The sequence below is a fragment of the Anopheles arabiensis genome, chromosome 2 (assembly GCF_016920715.1).
Source record: "Anopheles arabiensis isolate DONGOLA chromosome 2, AaraD3, whole genome shotgun sequence".
Taxonomy (NCBI): Eukaryota; Metazoa; Arthropoda; class Insecta; order Diptera; family Culicidae; genus Anopheles; species Anopheles arabiensis.
Genome location: NC_053517.1, coordinates 84,587,166 through 84,605,986, shown reverse-complemented (window position 1 = coordinate 84,605,986; position 18,821 = coordinate 84,587,166). Strand labels below are relative to the sequence as shown.

At 44.8% G+C, this 18,821-nt stretch overlaps 1 protein-coding gene across 2 annotated transcripts in view; it reads right to left on the bottom strand.

The window, feature by feature from the left end:
* The window catches only part of LOC120895518 (protein scabrous), a 65,453-nt gene extending 47,673 nt beyond the window's left edge, over window positions 1–17,780 (bottom strand). The window contains exons 1-3 of one of the 2 annotated variants that reach the window (XM_040298974.1): window positions 17,528–17,780; window positions 13,595–14,914; window positions 1,763–2,090 (exon numbers count right to left, since the gene is read on the bottom strand). In XM_040298974.1, coding sequence (XP_040154908.1) covers window positions 1,763–2,090; window positions 13,595–14,034 — 768 coding nt within the window. In that variant the 5' untranslated portion in view covers window positions 14,035–14,914; window positions 17,528–17,780. The remainder of the gene's footprint in view (window positions 1–1,762; window positions 2,091–13,594; window positions 14,915–17,527) is intronic. The other variant, XM_040298975.1, reaches the window with a different exon arrangement.
* Between the last annotated feature and the right edge of the window lie 1,041 nt (window positions 17,781–18,821).

Here is an 18,821-nt window from a genome sequence, read left to right as displayed (position 1 = left end):
AAGGGAATTTTGGTCAATCTGTGAAAAAGTGAGCATACGCATACAACAAACCACCTAGATGTATGCAATCCGCGTTACATATTCTCATGTTTAACGGTTTAATAATCGGTTTAGGTGATTTTCGAGTAACTGTTACATGTAACAAATCAAACTTGTCTTTTCATGCATCCCTTCCTATTGAAGTTGTACACCGTGAGCTCCTCTTCCGTGCAACAGTTTTGAAAAGGGATCCCTTTACACCGACAGCTTTTCGCAACAACTGCGCTCCAATTTCACACCTTCTACTGGATGCATCGGAAAATGCCTCCCCCCTCCCGACAAAAGCACACAAAGTATCACAATATAGTAATACTTCTCCCCGTTTCGCAGCCTCTACCCCACTGATGGGTCGGAAAACCACACCAGTGGAACACGATCTCGGATGCTTTACCACCCCTCATGTTTCCATACCTCACGCTACAATGGGCCAGCGGAGGGAAGGGTTCTGTAGAACTTTTACTAGCAAAGTGTTACTTTTAGCACCGAAGCGTACCGGGATCCCGGAACACGCAACACGCTTACAACGGTGGATCACTGTTTCCCGAGCGCGGTCCCATATACGCGCCTTCATCATGCTTACCTTCTTCTTTAATGGGCACGCCAGCACAAATAAGGTAATTCTAAACCTGCCGGCAGCATAGTTTGTTGTTATAATCATAGGCAGCGTGCAAACAAAGGAATCCCGGTTCGCTATCTCTTGATATGCTAAACGGCACAGCGACCAACGGTGAGGTGTAAAGTGGTACACACGATGGTACACACCGTCTCGCCATCTTTCTGCTACAAGGTATGCAGATATGGTATCCTTCGGTAGGTTCGTCCCTGCCCAGGACGAGGTCGTGAGGTCGTGCTTTATGACGAGGTGTGTTACCATTTGCTGACTCGTGGTTGTGTCGTTTTTCTTCCCAGCGTGCCCGGACGGCGTAGCTGAAAGGGGGGGGGGGGGTCCGATTTGCCTTAGTCATGTTTCACTCATACATCCGTATGAATAATTTCCCGCCCGCTCACACATACGCTCTTGGCCATTATTATTTGCCGAGGTGTAAGATTACTTGAAGGTGGAAGCAGTTGCGAATGTGAACAATGTGGCGAAATGAAGGTGAAAAAGTCAGTGCGATAAAGCATCATTATGACGCACCCGATTGCTTTAACCGTACCCCTGTAAGGGACAAGGGAAACGAGAAGGCAAAAATCCCACCAAACTCAGGTGGTGATGGTTGTGCTTTATCATCGAGGAAATTTCTTCACTCGAATAAATTCACCACTGTAGCAGCAGCAGCAACAGCAGCAGCAGGACCATATTGTTCCGCACGAAATGATAAACTTCCAGTGAGCGGAGAAGATTGGCGGAAATGATCATCAGTCACTTCAATAATGTTCATTTCTCTTTGCGTTTCTGCCCCATTTCGCTCCCCCCTTTCCCTCTTTCCCGGGAAGCTGTGAAATGCAACAGCTCAATTAAGTAGGATGAAAGCGACGGTCCTGAGACCATTTCCCGGAAGAGCAATAAGGAAGGTGTTCAACATTAAGGGTTATTTATTGTGCGTTGGCGTTGCTCCGTTTCAAATGGAAAATGGTTTCTCGGTAGAAAAATTGCTCGCCAGCAGTACCCGTTGGCCGTATTTGTCTTAATGGCCCTCCCCGCCACAATAAGCCTGCTTGTCTGGGAGAGCAAAAAGAAACGAGTAGAACGCTTTAAGAATAGATTCGTACGCTCGCTTACCTTCTCGTGTCGCATGTTGAGACTGCGCCTGATATCGTCCGCACTCTGGACCGCCTCCTCCTGCAGCTCCCGCACGAGCACTTCCGTCTTTTCCTGGCGCGAGCGGAGCGACTCCAGCTCCAGCTTGGCCGTACCGAAGTCGGCCCGCAGCGTGCTCAGATCCTCCAGCAGCTGGTTGCGGAACTGGGCATCCTTGGAGCCGCCGCCGAACGAACCCTGCAGCTCGGCCAGCTCGGACCGGATCTCGGCTATCGATTGCGAGAGCCACTGCACGGTGAGTCGCTCCTTGCTCGGGGAGTTTGTCTCTCGGAGCTGATTAACGTCGGCTCTGCAAAAAAAAAGAAGAACAGAAAGCATGAAGAAAGGTAGACGAATAAAGCACAATCATTTTTCGGCACCAGCGAGTACCAGTTCGTGGAATTAGACCGTTTGGGGTACAATTAAAATTTAACGCAAAGCCCGGGAAAAGGAAACTGTACCAGGTGGGGAGGAAGGGAGTTGCGTGAGGAAACCGGTGCAGGAGTGTTATTAATTATCAAAATGAGACCGAAATGGTTAATATAAGTCGGGGCAATAAGTTGCGAGTCAATTAGGAAGGATTTTGTTCGTTAAGTATCTTATTGCGGTGTTGCCGTGTCGGGTGAAAGTGTTGGGGAAAGCCCGATTTCTTGGAAACGCTGCCTGCGGGATGGTAAACAAATTCTAATCTGTTAAAGATTTGTTGAAACTTTTGTTACGAATGAACCTTTATTGAAGTAGGAATTATTTGATTGATTTATATTTCAGGCAGCAAACCAATTAGTGAGAGACACTAAACATGCTTTACAGATTGCAGCACTTTAGGCGCAAACTATACAAGGGAGCAAACAGATCGTTTTATTAATGTTGGAAGTATTTTCTCCTAGAAGTATGCAATTTGAGCAACAATTTAGTTTACACGCTGCTTAATCAATGCTAGTCACGATCTTTACTTCATTCCATAAACAATCCGTTCTATAAAAGTCTCACGTCTTTAGTGCATTAAATCAAACACCTGTTAGGCTACACATGTCGTTTCCAGGAATGCTGAGCCGTACTTGTTCATGCTATTTGTATTGAGCATTTCAGTATTTTTGTTTATTTGCTGAGTAAATAAAGCAACATAACTTCACGCCACATTTCCCTAGAACTCTCCTGCCGACAAAAGGGACACGGCGATAGATACGGCTATCACCATGAAATAAATTCCATCCAAGGCCACAACCACCCACAACCCTGTTAAATAATCAAAGCTATTCCGAGGCACCAAACTTTGCTCTATCATCATCGTGCTTCGGTGCAAACAAACGAAGAAAAAGCGAGTAAGAACGGGACAGCAAAAAAAACGGCCCAACCCGGCTTATTCATTATCAACGCAATGGCGAACACATTAACGCGCTTTTGGTATTTTTTCCGGCTTTCAAAATAGATGGTACAAAAAAAAAGAACTGGAAGAATGCTTCCCCAACCTCGCACGCGCCCACACGTGCGCTTACGTTTGGCTTCTTATCGGGCGGAGGCGAAGAAAAGCATCGGGCGCCTCCTCCGGAGGGAGAAACCAGACCGCGCGAAACTGGTGGGCTTGAACCACGCGAAAAGAACATTCCGTGAGTGATTTGGTTAAGTTGTACTTTTGCTTTCCCGTTTATTTGGAGAGTTTGAGGAGGGAGTTTTTTTTGTATGTGAGCCTGTTGGTTTCGCCATTGAACACGCAGCAAGGCTTAAGTAGTAGCGGTAGGTCACGCAAAAATCGCTAAGAGCGTCGAGGAGGAGGTGCACAAATTACAACTACACCTTTGCGCCCAACCTACACCTCGAGCGGTTGTGTTGCTGCTGAACATTCGCGAAGAGCCTGTTGGCTAGTGTTTTCGGACCCTTGCCCAGGGCGGAATCGATTGTAGTGTGATTAGCAGAAATTCTTTCTTCATTAATTGGCATAAAAAATGCAAATTAAATGACCTGTTCGGATGGGTGGTGATGAGGGCGAAAACACGGCTTTCCCATCTCGTGGGCTTCGTGTTATCGTGCGTGAATCTTCTGTTGCGTAAGTAAGCCACGGGGTACGCTTGTCTGGGCTTGGATGAACAACTGGTCTTCTGTTTAAAAATAAATAGAGAAAAAAAAACAATCTTTTCTTCTGCTGAACGTTCCTTGGGCACGTGGTTGCGTGCCAAAGGTAGATGGCAATGTTTTGCCATTCGCCTGTGATCATGCAAACAGCCAAATTCAATCACCGTTCGTGACCGTGTGGGTGCTCCGCGTATAAGAAAAAAACGAGCAGCTGGGTGGATTTTCCTTCTATTCTTGTGTGTGTTTTTCCAAACCAAACAGCATTTTATATTCTTTCTACGACCCACTACAGAACGTCCCCGCGGCCAACAACGCGGTCAGTTCGAAGGACGTGGATTTTGTTCACGGGAAGGTGCAATGCGGCGTGGGAGGGTGGAATGCTTAATGTGTTTAACTTTCCTTCGTGTGTGCATTAGGGGAGGCAGAGCGGTAAACCACGAAGCAGTAGAAGAGCTTGCGTTGAAACAAACCTACCTACCTCATCGTCTCATGTCAGTAAAGGGCAAACATTGCCAGACGGTTCTGTTTCAGAGAGCGGGTTTTCCAAAGAAACCCCAAAAAATCCCAACTCGAATCGTTTGACTTTGTGCTGCACTTCCATTTTGCAAGCGCGTCTGGTTTGTGTTTGTGTGTGTATTTGTGTCTTTTTTTCATAAGCCTCTTTTCTTGTCGTTCTCCCTCTCCCCATCGACAACCAAACTACACCACCAGAAAGGGAAAGTTCTTGAGCCGTTTTTCTTTGCGCTTGAGCCTTGCAATCAGACACGTGGCGTTGGCCTTTCGAACCTACCGTGTTGTGTTGGTGCAAACCGATACCCTTCAATGTTTCTCACTTTTTTCCTCTTCTTTTTTGCCCACTTTCCCCCGCAGACAAGACTGCGCTGTTGGTCGGGGTTAGTTTTACCAGCCCCTAATGTGTTTATCAAGCCAGGCCTGATTTCTTGGGCGCCTCCGTTTGCGGAAGCCGTACGGGGAGTTTCACACTCCGAACCGAACTGAACGTCCGGCAGTAGAATGAGGGACCTGGGGGACAGACATTGAGTAATAAATGAAAGGCTTATTACATGCTACTATTTCTCCCTCTCATCCCTGGCACGTCTGTTGGTAAAAGGTCGAAACTAAACAAGACAACATCGATCCGGTTCAGCTAGGGGGTTGGCCGAATTATTGAGTGTTTGTCGAACGTTGTTGCTCACGCGTCGTATTGGCCCATCGATGTTAACGCTTCATTTTGAACGTGTGGTCCACCATAATCTTGTCCGGAGTTTTCCGGATGAAAAGAAGCGCTGCTAGGCTTCACCATCAACCAAATGGCCCCGTGTGAACAAGCAGCCTCTCCAAGCTCCATGAGAGCTTGGAACCCCAAAAACCCAAACAATTACCTGGATCTTTTACCCGGTCACACGGGACAATCCGTCGCCGTCGCCGCCGCTGAAGGATGATTGGATGTGTTAGCTAAGGTCATGCTTCCCTGAGGTTAAATGGAGTGTGTCCCTGCTGCTGCCTGCTCTGTCTTTGCACATCCGTGAAGCTAATTCGATCATAAAACATCCCCCAAAACCAGCGATACCCAGCGTGTAAGACTGACGAAGCAGCAAAGGTCGCAGGTTGCCAGAAAAGACATTTGCCCCGCTGTACTGTTCGCTGTAAGTGAAGTGGAGAGGGACAAAAACACATAACACTCCAGCAGCGTGATTCGTCCTACCGAGCCACCCAACCCGAACGCCGAACCAAGACATGATAGGATGTTTTTCTTCGCCGGTTCTTTGCCGGCCCTGCTCTTTGCCGATTGCCGTAGCGTGGTGGCTCACGTGCAAACGTGTTTACGAGAGATATCCTCCCAACGGATGACACGGAGAAGCTGATGGCTTTACGGCTACACAACCGAGAACCGTTTGCTACCGTGTACCGGTGTCCCCAAATCCGGCACCCCACCCGTTCTTTTCAGCTTACTGGTCCCTCCGGGGCCAGTCTTGGGGCGGTGAGATGCTGCAGCAGACGAAACAGGGGCTATAAAAGCAGTGGCGCACGTACCCCCGGACCCGGATCCGGTCCTGGTACGTGGGACGGTTAGTGTGTGAGTGTGCGCGTCTGACAAACGATTGACATATTCGCCGGGACTAAATTGGCACCGATTGGCACCGGTGCTAAGTGCACGTGCGCCAAGATGAGCTGAGCTGCTTTCACGCATTATACGCAAAACGTAGGTACGGCGGAGTTGTACGGTACGCCACCGTAGCGCACCGGCAGCCCAGAAAATACACACAAAGGCTCAAGATGACGTTAACAGCAGCGCAGATAGACACACAGGCGCACAGTAACAAGCCCTATACCCTTTCTGTCCAATGTCCTCATATATTTTTATTAAAGTCCCCCAGCGGGTACTGAGCAATGCTATTACTTTTATGCTCTCTCGTTCGGTCCCCGCTATCTTTTGGAGTGTCAGCAGCAGCAGCAGCAGCGGCATAGTAGATTGAGAGTACTTTTCCACGCTAGTTTTACCTTCATGGAGCACACACACACACACATACAAAAAGGAAGTTATGAGATGACATTGGTGACCTTTGGTCACCAAGGCGCACCACGGTGGTGCCACCATACGCATTGAACCGGTGCCACCCAGTTTCTGGAAATCCTCGTCCGTGGTGCTTCATGTTTGATGAGTTAATTAAAATGCAAAGCATCGACTTTCTGGCAGGGAAGCGAATGAAGCCATTTCTTGACCGGTAACCGTGGCTCGTGGGAAATAAGAAATTTCGACACACAAATGAATGGTTTCGGAACCGGACACGAACATATGTCCCACTGCTGGGTTGGATGGACGTTTGTATTCGCTTACGGGTCGAGCACTAGACGACGTTTGCACCAGCACGGGATAAAGCAATCATTAATAAGTGTGGGTAATTATTGTGAAGGTACTGTAAGTTTTGTCACTATTTAATTATAAGGCTACCCTCACCAAAAAGTGGTAGTTGTTAATGGCTCCATCAAACGAAGTACGATTGCTGGGAGAATGCACCAACAAACCTCGAGCCGCTGGAAAGAACGTCCTACCGCTCACCAAGGGGAATCGACAAAACCTTGCACTTGAAGTGTCCGAGCGGATCAAAATCGCATTCCTCATTGCCACCAGCCAACCATCTAGGGGAACGTCACCAACGTCCTAAATTCCATTTTGCCGAGCTTTTCGGGCGCCGAACTGAGCACGCAGTTACTGAAAAGTCAAGCGCTGTATCGTCCACAGCCCAAATCCCGTACCGGGCAACGCTTACGACCTTACGGCTTTCCAGCTCCTATCCGATCCGGTGTACGTGCCGTGTACGTGCGATTTGTTTCGGCCGATCACCGGGGTGACACACACACACACAACACCGACAGAAGAAGTCACCATCGTAAACGCTCCACCAGCAATCGATCATTTGCCTCCCGGTGGGGAAACCACTTTTTCCAACCGTGCACGTTGCCGGGGCCATTTCTTGCGACACTTGGCCAAGGAAACGAATGGCAGACGAATGGCAGCAGCAGTACAAAATACCAAGCAAAAAAAGAATAGAAAAGAAACGTCCTCTCGTACGGGAAAAGCCCGTCAAGGTGGCTTAAAACCTCGTTACCCACAGGTTTGCTGCAAGTGGCATTACCGCAGCAAGACAGAACCGTAGCTTCCGGGCGCTCGACGGACTACAGTTGCCGACTGCCATGTCCTGGAGCGCCGGTCCCGAGAAACGTGCAGCAGCAGTCTAGCATGTGTGTGTGTGTGTGTGTGATTTTTGTATCCTCTTTTATTTTTCCTTTTTGTTGGCTGCTGTCGCTTAGCTCCTTCAAAACGCACCATTTCTGCAAGATTGGTCGTTAGAGCTGATTGGCAAAAAGGATCCCGCTGTTGGCCGCTGTTCACTGTTTCTGCCATCCTGCGCTGGTGTTGGCATTGCCGCCGGCGGTTCGAACTTCGGCAAAACGTACAGACACACGGGTTCGGTCCACACAAAAACCGGGTAAAGCACATCAGTACCCCGACGCTGGCAACACTGCCTCGTTTGGGCACAGAAGAGCTATGGGCTGCAGGGCTACGACATCGTGCGTTTTTGTCGTTGTTGCTCCACCTCGTTGGTGGTGAACGTTGTCGAGTCGAGGCTTTACAGTGCAGGCACTGTACACACAAGCACAAGCCCAAGCCCAATGTGGCTATACGGAATCGAAACACGGTGGCACGTCGTTCGGGATGGCCTCCAGGTAAATGATAAATGTATTCGCATGTCAGCAAGGATTCGGGTTAAAGTAAAGCTCGCCGTGCTTTAACCCCAGTGTCCTGGTGGTTGGTTGGTTGGTTGGTGCGTAAAGGGGGAGAGCGAGTGGAAAAAAAGAATGTGCTCGATGTGTGCCGTTCGCCAATGCGAATATGGGACGCGGAGGGTATATGTTCGAACGCGCGACATAAACCATGGCTAAAGGATTTAGGTGCCACCGTAAGACCGGGGGCTTGATGGCAATGGCAAACGATTGACGGGCATGGACAATGGACGACTTGTTTGCAGGTGATGGATGGCTATTGAGGCGTACGGCTTTGAGATTTGCGATTGAATCGCATGCAAATGTCCTGCGTTGAGGGTTGCGTGAGGGGTTAAGTGGCTTTAAAGTTTTTGTTGTACTTTTACTATTGCCTTTCTGTGTTCTGTGTTCTGCAAAGACTGTTTGAACATTTTCAGTGAAAGATTTTTTTTTAATTTACACCTTCAGCTTATATTTCGTGTGATTTCAGGTCTTACAGTATCTTCAACGACCAAAAATTTCAAATATTATCGTATTTTCAGTACATGTACGTTTATCAAAACATGAGAGTACGTTTTAACATATAGCTCTTCGATTCAAACCTTGAAATGGGCCGAGGTTCCCATACTTAGAGCTTATTAACCTTCTCATGAGTGGACCAGTCAGTAAGACATATAAACAAGCCCATATTAGTATTTCTCCAAATTATTATAGATTTTTTAAATTATGCATGATACAACACTTTTTAATGAAATTATGTATAGTAATCATGGAATTGTTCTTTTTGACGTAACGATCTAACGTATTCTTGCTGGTCTTGCTGGCAGCAGAATACAGTCAGTTCTTGTTATGGGGAATCGATACCTTCTGGCTTTGTAGGAGCCAACGTATGTGTCGTATAGACCGGTCTACTTCGGCGGAAGACATGAATTATTCGCTTTAGTTAACAAAGAGGCACAATAATTAAAAAAGAATCGAATTGCAACGTTTGAGCAAAACACAAGTTAGCTTTTGAAAAGGAAATGTTCTAAAATGTAATTAAAAATTTAATCACTCATACATAAAATCTATTATTTCGAGTCACACTGAATTTTCTGATTACTTTAAAAAATGTTTTCTTCTGATATTATTACGAGATCTTCTTAATAAACAAAAACAATGAGTGAATTATTCGCTTTAGTTAACAAAGAGGCACAATAATTAAAAAAGAATCGAATTGCAACGTTTGAGCAAAACACAAGTTAGCTTTTGAAAAGGAAATGATCTAAAATGTAATTAAAAATTTAATCACTCATACATAAAATCTATTATTTCGAGTCACACTGAATTTTCTGATTACTTTAAAAAATGTTTTCTTCTGATATTATTACGAGATCTTCTTAATAAACAAAAACAATGAGTGATAGAACTTATCAACGTAACACAATAGCCTAATTAATTTCAACGTTGATTATCGCATTAAAGTAATAGTTTTGCGTAAAATGGTGCTTCTAGAGCGATAGTGTGCAAACATCCGTAATCGATCGCAATAGAAAACGGGCGAGAGAAAATGAAACAAATCAAATAATTTAAATGGTTAGAATAGAAAGAGAGCACCTTCTACCCGAGTGGCATCCGACTAGTGCTAAATCGTGTAATACTCCTCTACGTTCAATCGATACACGTTCTCGTGCATTGGGCAGAGCCTTTGATGCCTCCGTTCCATCGCTAGTCCAGCTGAAAGTATCGTCCATGATAGCAGGCTCGATCGTTCTCTCTCTCTCTCTCTCTCTTTCCAAGATGACACTGGACAGCTTTGCTCTGTACACCAATATCGAGTGCAATTTAAATACCCCGGCCCCGACATCGTTTGCTTATCGGGGAAGAGCGCTCGTAACTTCTCACCCCGTTGCGATGAATACGTCCATATCGGACGGCATGCAATGCAGGCGGGCGATAAGCTTTCGGAACAGCCAGCTCCCGTTTTTTCTTGTTCCATCACCCTGTGCGACCGGCATGCTGGGGAAAAACATCCTTTACGCAAGTTGCAAGTTGAAGAACCACTTCTAATGCCGCTACCGCTGCCATCTATCTATCTCTATATATATATGCTCAGTGTTCGATTGTACAGCCACACAAACCGTACGGGAACGAATGGCCCAATGGTCGATAAAATGAATTGATCCGCTTGGTAGGGAGCAATTTGTTTCTAATGGATATAAATGTACCGTCGATTAGCTTTAACCTCCCGACCGTTTTTTTTCTCTCTCTCTCACTCTGCTCGCGGCCTCCCAAAAACACATCCCGGCTACGTTCGTTTTTCCGTACATTTTGCGAATCTGTGCGGTACGGTGACAATTGAATTGGGGAACGCAACACGGGAACGCTGAATGGAAAGGTTGGGAACGGGCACAGGGATTACTGTGCTTTGTCGCTCGCAGTAAAAAGTCGTTTGTGTTGGAAAAGCTGCCACACAAGAAGTCAGCAACAGCATAAAAGCAAAGCAAAGCCCTGGCCAAAGAGAAACGGTGACTTTTTTGCCCACTTTTCCACCGAGTCTGGTGCGGTCGAAGACTGACTGTTTGGAAAATACTTTCTCATTAATCAAACCGGAAGGGATCGTAACCTTCATCACGGACTGCCACTACTAAACTGTTTGTGTATGTATGTGTGTTTGTGTGCTGCCAAGGTTGACTGCTGACTTTGGCCGTTTGTTCGGGAAATGGGGGGGTTTTCCCCCTTCCCGGGAGCGAGGTTTTGGCATGTTCTTGGCAAAAGAGATTAGTGCATGAAATGAGTTGCGAAACCATTAATTAGAAGGCACTGGGAAGGAGCGTATGGAGCAGTGGTGGAATTGGGTGCTGAAGTTGCGGCAGTCCTCTTGCAATGCACAGAAGAAAGGTGGCTCCCGCTGCCGTTTTGTGCTCTTTCACTTGAACCTCTTCTCATTCATCCCCCACAACCAGGGAATTATTATCGACTTTTAATAAAAATCACACAACACATTCTATGCGCATTTGTACAGAGGTTCACAATAGCTTTACAAAAGCAACGCGGGCGGTACGCGGCACGGTGGTTTGGAGGGGGCAAAACCGACTGTTTTCGGTTTCGTTTCGGTTACCGGTTGGGTGCGTTTAGCCGGGGTCCTTCATCATTTATCAAAACTCCGAAGTTTATTCGAGTTTGAAGGTTTGGGAAATTGCAAATTTTTTGTTGTTGCTGATATTCTTGTCGAGGGGAAGAGTTTCCGTTCTTGCTCCCTTGTACACGGGTGCACGGGTGCGTAACGCTTTCCTGCTGCGATCCCGGAGAAACGGGGTAGAATAAATTGATTGATTCGTTATTTGACCGTACACCCATTGTGGGTTTGTTGTGGTGTGTTATGGCAGATTTTTTTTTCTTTCATTTTTTGTGGCTGGGATTTTGGAGAAGCGAATGAAAAGTTTGAGATGGGATGGGGTTTGCGAAGCGGAAAAATTACGCTTTGAATACATTTCAATGAGCAGGAAATGTAATTTAACTAGACGGGGCTTTGCTGGGAGGTTTTATGAAAACATTAATTGTTATATGATGATTCTATTGTTAGTTAAGATGAACGATCAGTTGGCAATGTTTATTTCAATGTTATTTGCAGCAGAGTTCTTTAGAAGGTATTTGTGTTTTGCTTTCAAGATTCAATTTTCAGTCATGCGCTAGAGCTTAATAGATTTTGGACTTCTAGTGTTTCTTAAAAATAAGAAGCTAAAATAATGCAACATGCTCTCTTTAATGATTTGAACTAGTGACAGATAAAGTTAGCAAACATTCGGAATCGACTACGATCCGACTCCGATAGTTTAGGAACCAACTCCGGAAGGTGGGTCTGACTCCGATTTAGGTCGAGTCTGATCGACTGTGGACGACTCGAAATGACTCTGACTCCGGAAGACTTCACATAACTTTGGATTACTCCGGAGGACTCCGAATAACTCAGAACGAGTCCAGATGACCCAAATTCGGGCGGAATTAGTGGTTCCCATTTCGCCGGTATCAGAATCGGACTAACAATAGTCGAAGTAGAATTGGAGTCGTGGGTACGCTCCAGATAACACATTTGAACTAATTTGAATTATAAGAATCAAGATGATGAGATCCCAAGGACGCCAAGGATTGCAGAAGGTACAAAGCTAGAATGTGGAAAAAATCCGTCATAATGTTACGACCGACACGCTGGTGAAAGTGTTGAAGTTATCTGGAGTTGAAGTTTAGCTGTAGTGGAACGACCTCATATTCATGCATTGTTCGAAATTCGTTTTTCATCTTGAATGAATTCAAAACATTTTAGCAATTTTGATGTCCTTAGAACTAACACAGCATAAGCTTTGAACCCCTTGCCTCCTCACAGGAGTTCTTGCATGTATTAAGGAAAAGGTGATTGGTTTACATATTTTTTGGATTCGTCCCGCGATTTATTGGGCGTTATTCAGAATTTATTATTCGGATTATTTGTATTGAGTTTCAATGGGACAAATGCAATGAATGAACAATCTTCAAATATATGGAAAACGGTGAATAAATCGTGAGACAATCCCAAAAAAATGCGGGAAACAACCAAAAGGCCATGGTAAAACGTATGCAATGATCGTGAGGAATATCACTTATTTCATGCATCCTTCTAATTACGAATAATTTTGTAATATTTTTTAGAACCAAGGTTGAGATTCAAACTCAATCCTAACGCTACACGTACCACCGCATCTACTGGCAGCACTATTCAGCCCGTAGCTTGATTATAATTCCAGTCGTTGTTTTAATCGTCAAATTAGCGCTCAACACGCAACTTCTGCAAGACAGCTGCACCAGCGTTCCCTTGCAAGATTTATTCATCGCTTAAATTATTGCGACACTTTAGCAACAGTTAAGTCAGAAATTCAAAAACTCACATAAAATTTAATTGTTATTAACTATTGCACAACTTTCTTTTCGTGTTGTTTTTTGTTTTTTATGATGCTCTTGTTGCCAAGACCCGATTGTGGTACATTCCAATCCATTTTATGGCTCATCAGTACACTCCCCTTCCGGTTTCCGAGCAATCCTTCTCTCTTGCCATAGCAAAAGTGTTTCCGTTTCCTGATTCAGTTTCAGTCACTGGTGGATTATCTGCCATCTTACTCTTCCCACTGTTAACCGCCACTGCAACCACTGCCAGAAACTTTGGCAGTGGTTTTGGAAAGCGAAACGAAACTTTCACGCTCATCCAACTCAGGCTCGTTCGGGGCGGGCCCGTCCTTCAGCCTGCCGGCTGCCGGTACGGAAGCGATTACTAATTAAAGTTTTCCTGTGCTCCTTTAATTTTCCTCCGCTATCACCCAGCGCAGGAGTGCATCTTTTTGCTTCAAACTTTGCTTGAAACCCCTTTTGTCCATCCCTTCCTATCCGGTGTATATGTGGGGCATATGTGAGGCATTTTAAACCGCAAACCACAGCCCACTCTGTCTCTCTCTCACTCCATCTGCTTACCTCAGCTGATCCAGCTCCTCGCGTATCTGGGCGTCCGTAATTTCGGCCGCGTTCTTGCGCACGTACTTTTTCAGGCCGTTCTCGAGCATCTTGTAGTCCTCGCGGCGCTGGTAGGTGAGCGCATTCAGCTGCTTCGACAGCAGCCGCACCTGATCCTCGAGCGTGAGCGCATCGAACCGTTCGCTGTCGGCGTCGGGAAGGACGCCGGTGAGGACGCCACCCGGTAGCGCACTGTCGGTCGGACGCGTTGGTAAGTTCACGTTGGACGCTTTATTAATGTTACTGCTGCTGCTGCTGCTGCTACTGCTCGGCACGCCCCCAGACACTGCACCGTTCAGGGCAGTGGAGTGGCAGAACGGTACCACTGCTAATCCAAGGATAATCACTACCGACACGAATGAATTCACCATCTTGTGTGCTTTGGGAAGCATTTTTTCCATCCGCAACTCTCACCGTACGAGATGTAAAGATAAAGTGGCAGGTAAAGGTTAAGAGAAGGAATGCTTTTCTTGCATACACCCACCCACACACACTTGTTGTACGTTTGCTTGCGGCGTTAAATTTGTTGCATATATCCGGGCGCACAGTGCTGCGCACTTATTGCGGAAGAAAAACACTATCCCACACACGAAACGCGATTAGATAGATACACACACGCGTACACACAAACACATAAGACACTCACAACAACAACAACTACGAAAGGATGCCCCACAAACACGTTGTTTACTTTGATCCGTGAGCGTGCAAAAGGAAGGATGCGTTTCCTTGCTTTGAAGCGTTATTACTTGCGCTTCGTTCCGTTTTCTTTATCCTTTTGCTTGCGCAAAAAGCAGCGCAACTCGAACCACGGCGAAGAATTAAGCAACGAAAAAAGCAATCACACACATACAAACACACTCTCGCTGTGCAATGCAACTGCAACCTGTTAAAGCTTCGTTCACTGCTATTTATTTTTTTTTCTTGCTTTCTTGCTCACTCACTCACTCGCGCCGTCACAGCAGGCGAACCAGCAAGGATACGAAAATGGCAACGAAAAACCGGCACCGATCACGGTTGCACACGTACATAGCAACGTACCGCACACACATACACTCGCGCTGCAATATGCAAACACTCACACAACAACTGCACTGCACAGCGGGCCCGTTGGCTCGTACGTTACAACGCGGAGTTACCGCTTTTCACCCGTTCGATCGAACGCCTTTGCATTCCACGGTGTATCTGCGTAAAATGGACGTAAGTTCGATGGGGAATCGGTTCAGTTGAACTGCACACTTCGCACACTATTACGAATTACCAGCACTGAACAAAAAAAAACTGTAAAAGTAAGAGAAAAAATTAATAGAGACGAAGCGTTTGATTGGTGATTGGTGGGTAAATTGTGAATTGGTGCACCTAACGGCTGCGCAAACCCAACTGCTAGCTGATGCTGGTAAGGGGAATGCCATCCCCAACACCCCTTTCGCTTTCATTTGATTGCCTCCAAACATTTTAACATAAAAAGGATCCGTTGATGAGTTCACACCTTGAGCAAAAAATACTCTTTGGAACGGTAGCGTACATTTATGATGAAACAGAATGAGCGTCGCTGCACGTAACACGTTGCAAATAAACACACCGTGTCTACTCCGTGTACGGTGAACAACGTTGAGGGACGTCGCTAGAAGAGGTTAGTTAATTTATATTATCTTTTACATACACCGGCTCGTCTGTTGCCACCTACTAAACCGTACTGCGCTTTACAATTACGTGCCCCCCCATGATGGAAACGAAGCAAAATTAGTCTTCGTGTACTACCAAAACAAAAGAAAGAAGAAAGCTTCATTTGCGTACTCCCTCTCCGCAGCTTGAAACGTGAACGTGGTGTGGTTCGGGAGATTGTGTTGTGAGCTTAAAATAATAATACCGACTTTTCCACAGCGCTCGAAGGTTGTCTCGACTGTTTGTTCTAGTGTTCCTTGGAAAACCACTCCATAAAAATGGAAAGTGAGGTTGAAAGCTCACCTCAAACCCACACACATGGCGCGCGCACACACTCTCCCCATCGGGCACGTGCAGGCACATCACAAAAGGCATTTGTTTTTTTTTTTTTTGTTTGTTAGGTTGTTGCTCCTCTTCAAATTACGGTGAATTACGGTAAAGAGCGATTCTCTGCTAAAACACACACACACACACACACACCACCATTAACCACCTCCAAGAACAGGCTCAAATTTGGCAGCCTATTTTAACATAGTGGTGTATTTTTTGTTTTGATTTTATTTTGCCAATCGTTGAGCGTTTTGAACCTGACATTTGCTGTCGAACTTCACAGTCACATTTAAATTGGAGGATACACTAAAAAAGCAAAATAAAAACAACAACAAACGATGCAGACATTGAGCATTGGAAAATTCAACAAAAACAACAAAAAAAAAAAACCCACACACAGGCGCAGTGGATGATAAATTTTCAATTAGCATCGGTGAAACATTTGTTAGTTTATTTTGGTCGCCACATTAATGCGTTATTTTCCATTCACATGCGGTGCTTTTTCCACGAGTTTTTTTTGTTGTTGCTCTTCTTTTAGGCCATTTCTCGGCCGTGCCCGATGACAACACTTTTCCCATTTGAATAGTCAAAAAATAAATAAAAAAACGGCCAGTCTGCGTGCGGTTCGCGTCGCAAAATTGTTATTCCAATGATCGGTGTGGTTTTTCGCGTTGATAAAGTTCGGCGATGAAAAGGGCCCGGTTGCAGCGATGGTGCATACGGCAGGAACAAGAATAACAATACGTTTGTGCTTTGATTTGGTTCAGGATGAAAAAAATACACCAAAAACGGTTGGAATCGTATCGTGATGTTTTGGAAGAGCAATCAAATGAGCGTGTATGTGTGTGGTTTTTTGAATGGCGGGTTTATTTTAAACAATTAGGATAGTAAATGTTTGGACGTCTGTTATTTTTATGAGAAGTGTCTTTAATGGTTTTTAAATGATACCTGATTGATCATTTTATGGCATAGTTAGTGACAATATTAAAAAAAGAATAGTCTTAATTAAGTGAATGAACCATTAAAACCCTCATCTGTACCAAGCACATGAATGCACCTCTAATATTCATTACATGCTTAATTTTGTGTCCACATTCTCTGTCCACACCGAAGCTCCATTAACAGAGTTCTAAATCTAAGAGATTAATCCAACTCCCGCCAGTGGGTTCGCTATTCTTCCCTCGTCTGGCAAACTTTTTGTTAATTTACACCGATTTTCTTCGCTACTTTCCAACGGTTCACTGCACTGCAACACGCTGTCTTTTCCTCGTCCTTTTGAGATTCATTCACAAGCATGAAACTAAAAGCCTCCGGTCTCTTCCCCATGTCCGGTACGATCCGTACGACACAACTTTATCCTTCTTCGGCTCTCTGCAGCGGTACACTGCGCACTTGTAGTTACCGAAACTTGTGATTGATAAATATTTAATTCTACCCCGAAAACCATACGGAAACACTTTTATCATCCTTTGCTTCGGACGTTGAACTTGCCGCTCAAGCTCATGGTGCGGTGGAAAGTACATCCTTTTTCATTAAACTTGAACCGGTTTTTGCTGCCAATGTGCTGGTTTGTACGTTTCGTTTGGTGTGTACAGTTTTAAGCGTTAAGCTCATTGTCAATGGCAGCGAAAAAGGGGAAACTGGGATAAAAGCGCAACACACGAAAAACAGAGCAACGGAAGCACCGTTTGCCGTTATCAGTGCAGCTGTGAAACTTTCTTTTCTCACGACACTTTTGAATACAAACACACACTCACAAAAACACTCGAACAGGTCGAGAAAAGGATGGTTTCGAAAACCAAAAACTCCCAAATACACATAAATACTCACGACAGTGAGAGATTTTCGTTTAGTAGTTGTTTATGCAAATAAAGCGTTTCTCTTCCTTAATTTTAATACCTTTTTTAATATTTCCAACACTTCACACAATGACAACACTATTTATGGCGATTGTTTTGTAAAGTTTTAATCCATTTTCGCTTTGTCTCTTATTCACTCACACAAAAAAACACACACACACGTTTGCACACGTTGATTGCCGCGGTTACGTTTTGCAGCTAGGCGTACGAATGATCCTACAGACTACTGACGGGTGCACGCTTTGCAGGACGACCCTGTTGCGACGATCTGAGACGTCCGCTCGGTACGAGAGTTGCTTTCTGTTTGGTTCATTTGCCGCCGCGATCGGTTGTTTTTCTTCGCGCGAATCAACCCCTAGCGAGCGGAACGAACGCTCGGCTGGTGCTGGTGTACAGGTGCGCGCGTGAGAGAACCATCGCATGTACGCGATACTTCATTCGCCGTGCCGGCAGTTCATTAATGCTCCTTTGCAGGGTTGGTCGCTATTATGCGGGTACATAAATTGAAAATCAAACAATTAAATGTTAGAAATAAAATAAAATATCACCAAAGTTACTTTTACTTTTAAATTAATGAATTGGCATGTGCCATTAAATTCACAATGGAATGAATGAAATAAATAAGATAACTGACGTTGTTTCCATCATGGTTTTGTTGTTTTTTTTATTTAAAAACTAATGTAGGTCGTTTGCCGTCATTCTCGTCTCTAAATCAACTACTACATAATTCCAAATATCTACGTTTTTTTAAGAAACTTCCTCTTGCTGTTAACGTATTTAAGTGAACCTCGGTTGTCTCAAAGTTATGCTTGAAATTATGGTAGAACATGCAATAGTGTACATGTGTTAATATTGATTTTTAATTAAATTTAGTTCATTTATGTAATTTATTTCTTATTTGATAAAATTGGTGTAGAAAATTCGGTGGTATCTGTCTTTTTTAGTGATTTTAAACTTTTGAATAAAAATGCAAATTATTTTTCATTTCACGACTGATGGATGGAATTAATGGAAAATCCGGTGTAGTGCACAAACCTTATTGATTTTATTTTATAATAATGTGTGCGTTTAGGAACATGGTGTTCTCGTGACATAGATGACAACATGCACAATTGAACAATATTTCTTTCCTGGGTTCAAGTCTCGTTTGGACCGTCCCTTGTACAAAGGTTGATTATGCTTCCATGACCGGATAAATCGAAAGGCCACAAATATAAGAAGTGTATTTAGGTAACATTTTTGATGATACTAGGATACGTGAAAAACAGATGTTTAATGCTGTCAATATGTCGCTCGTTATGTGTCTGTTAGGTTATTTTCAGATGAAATTGTAT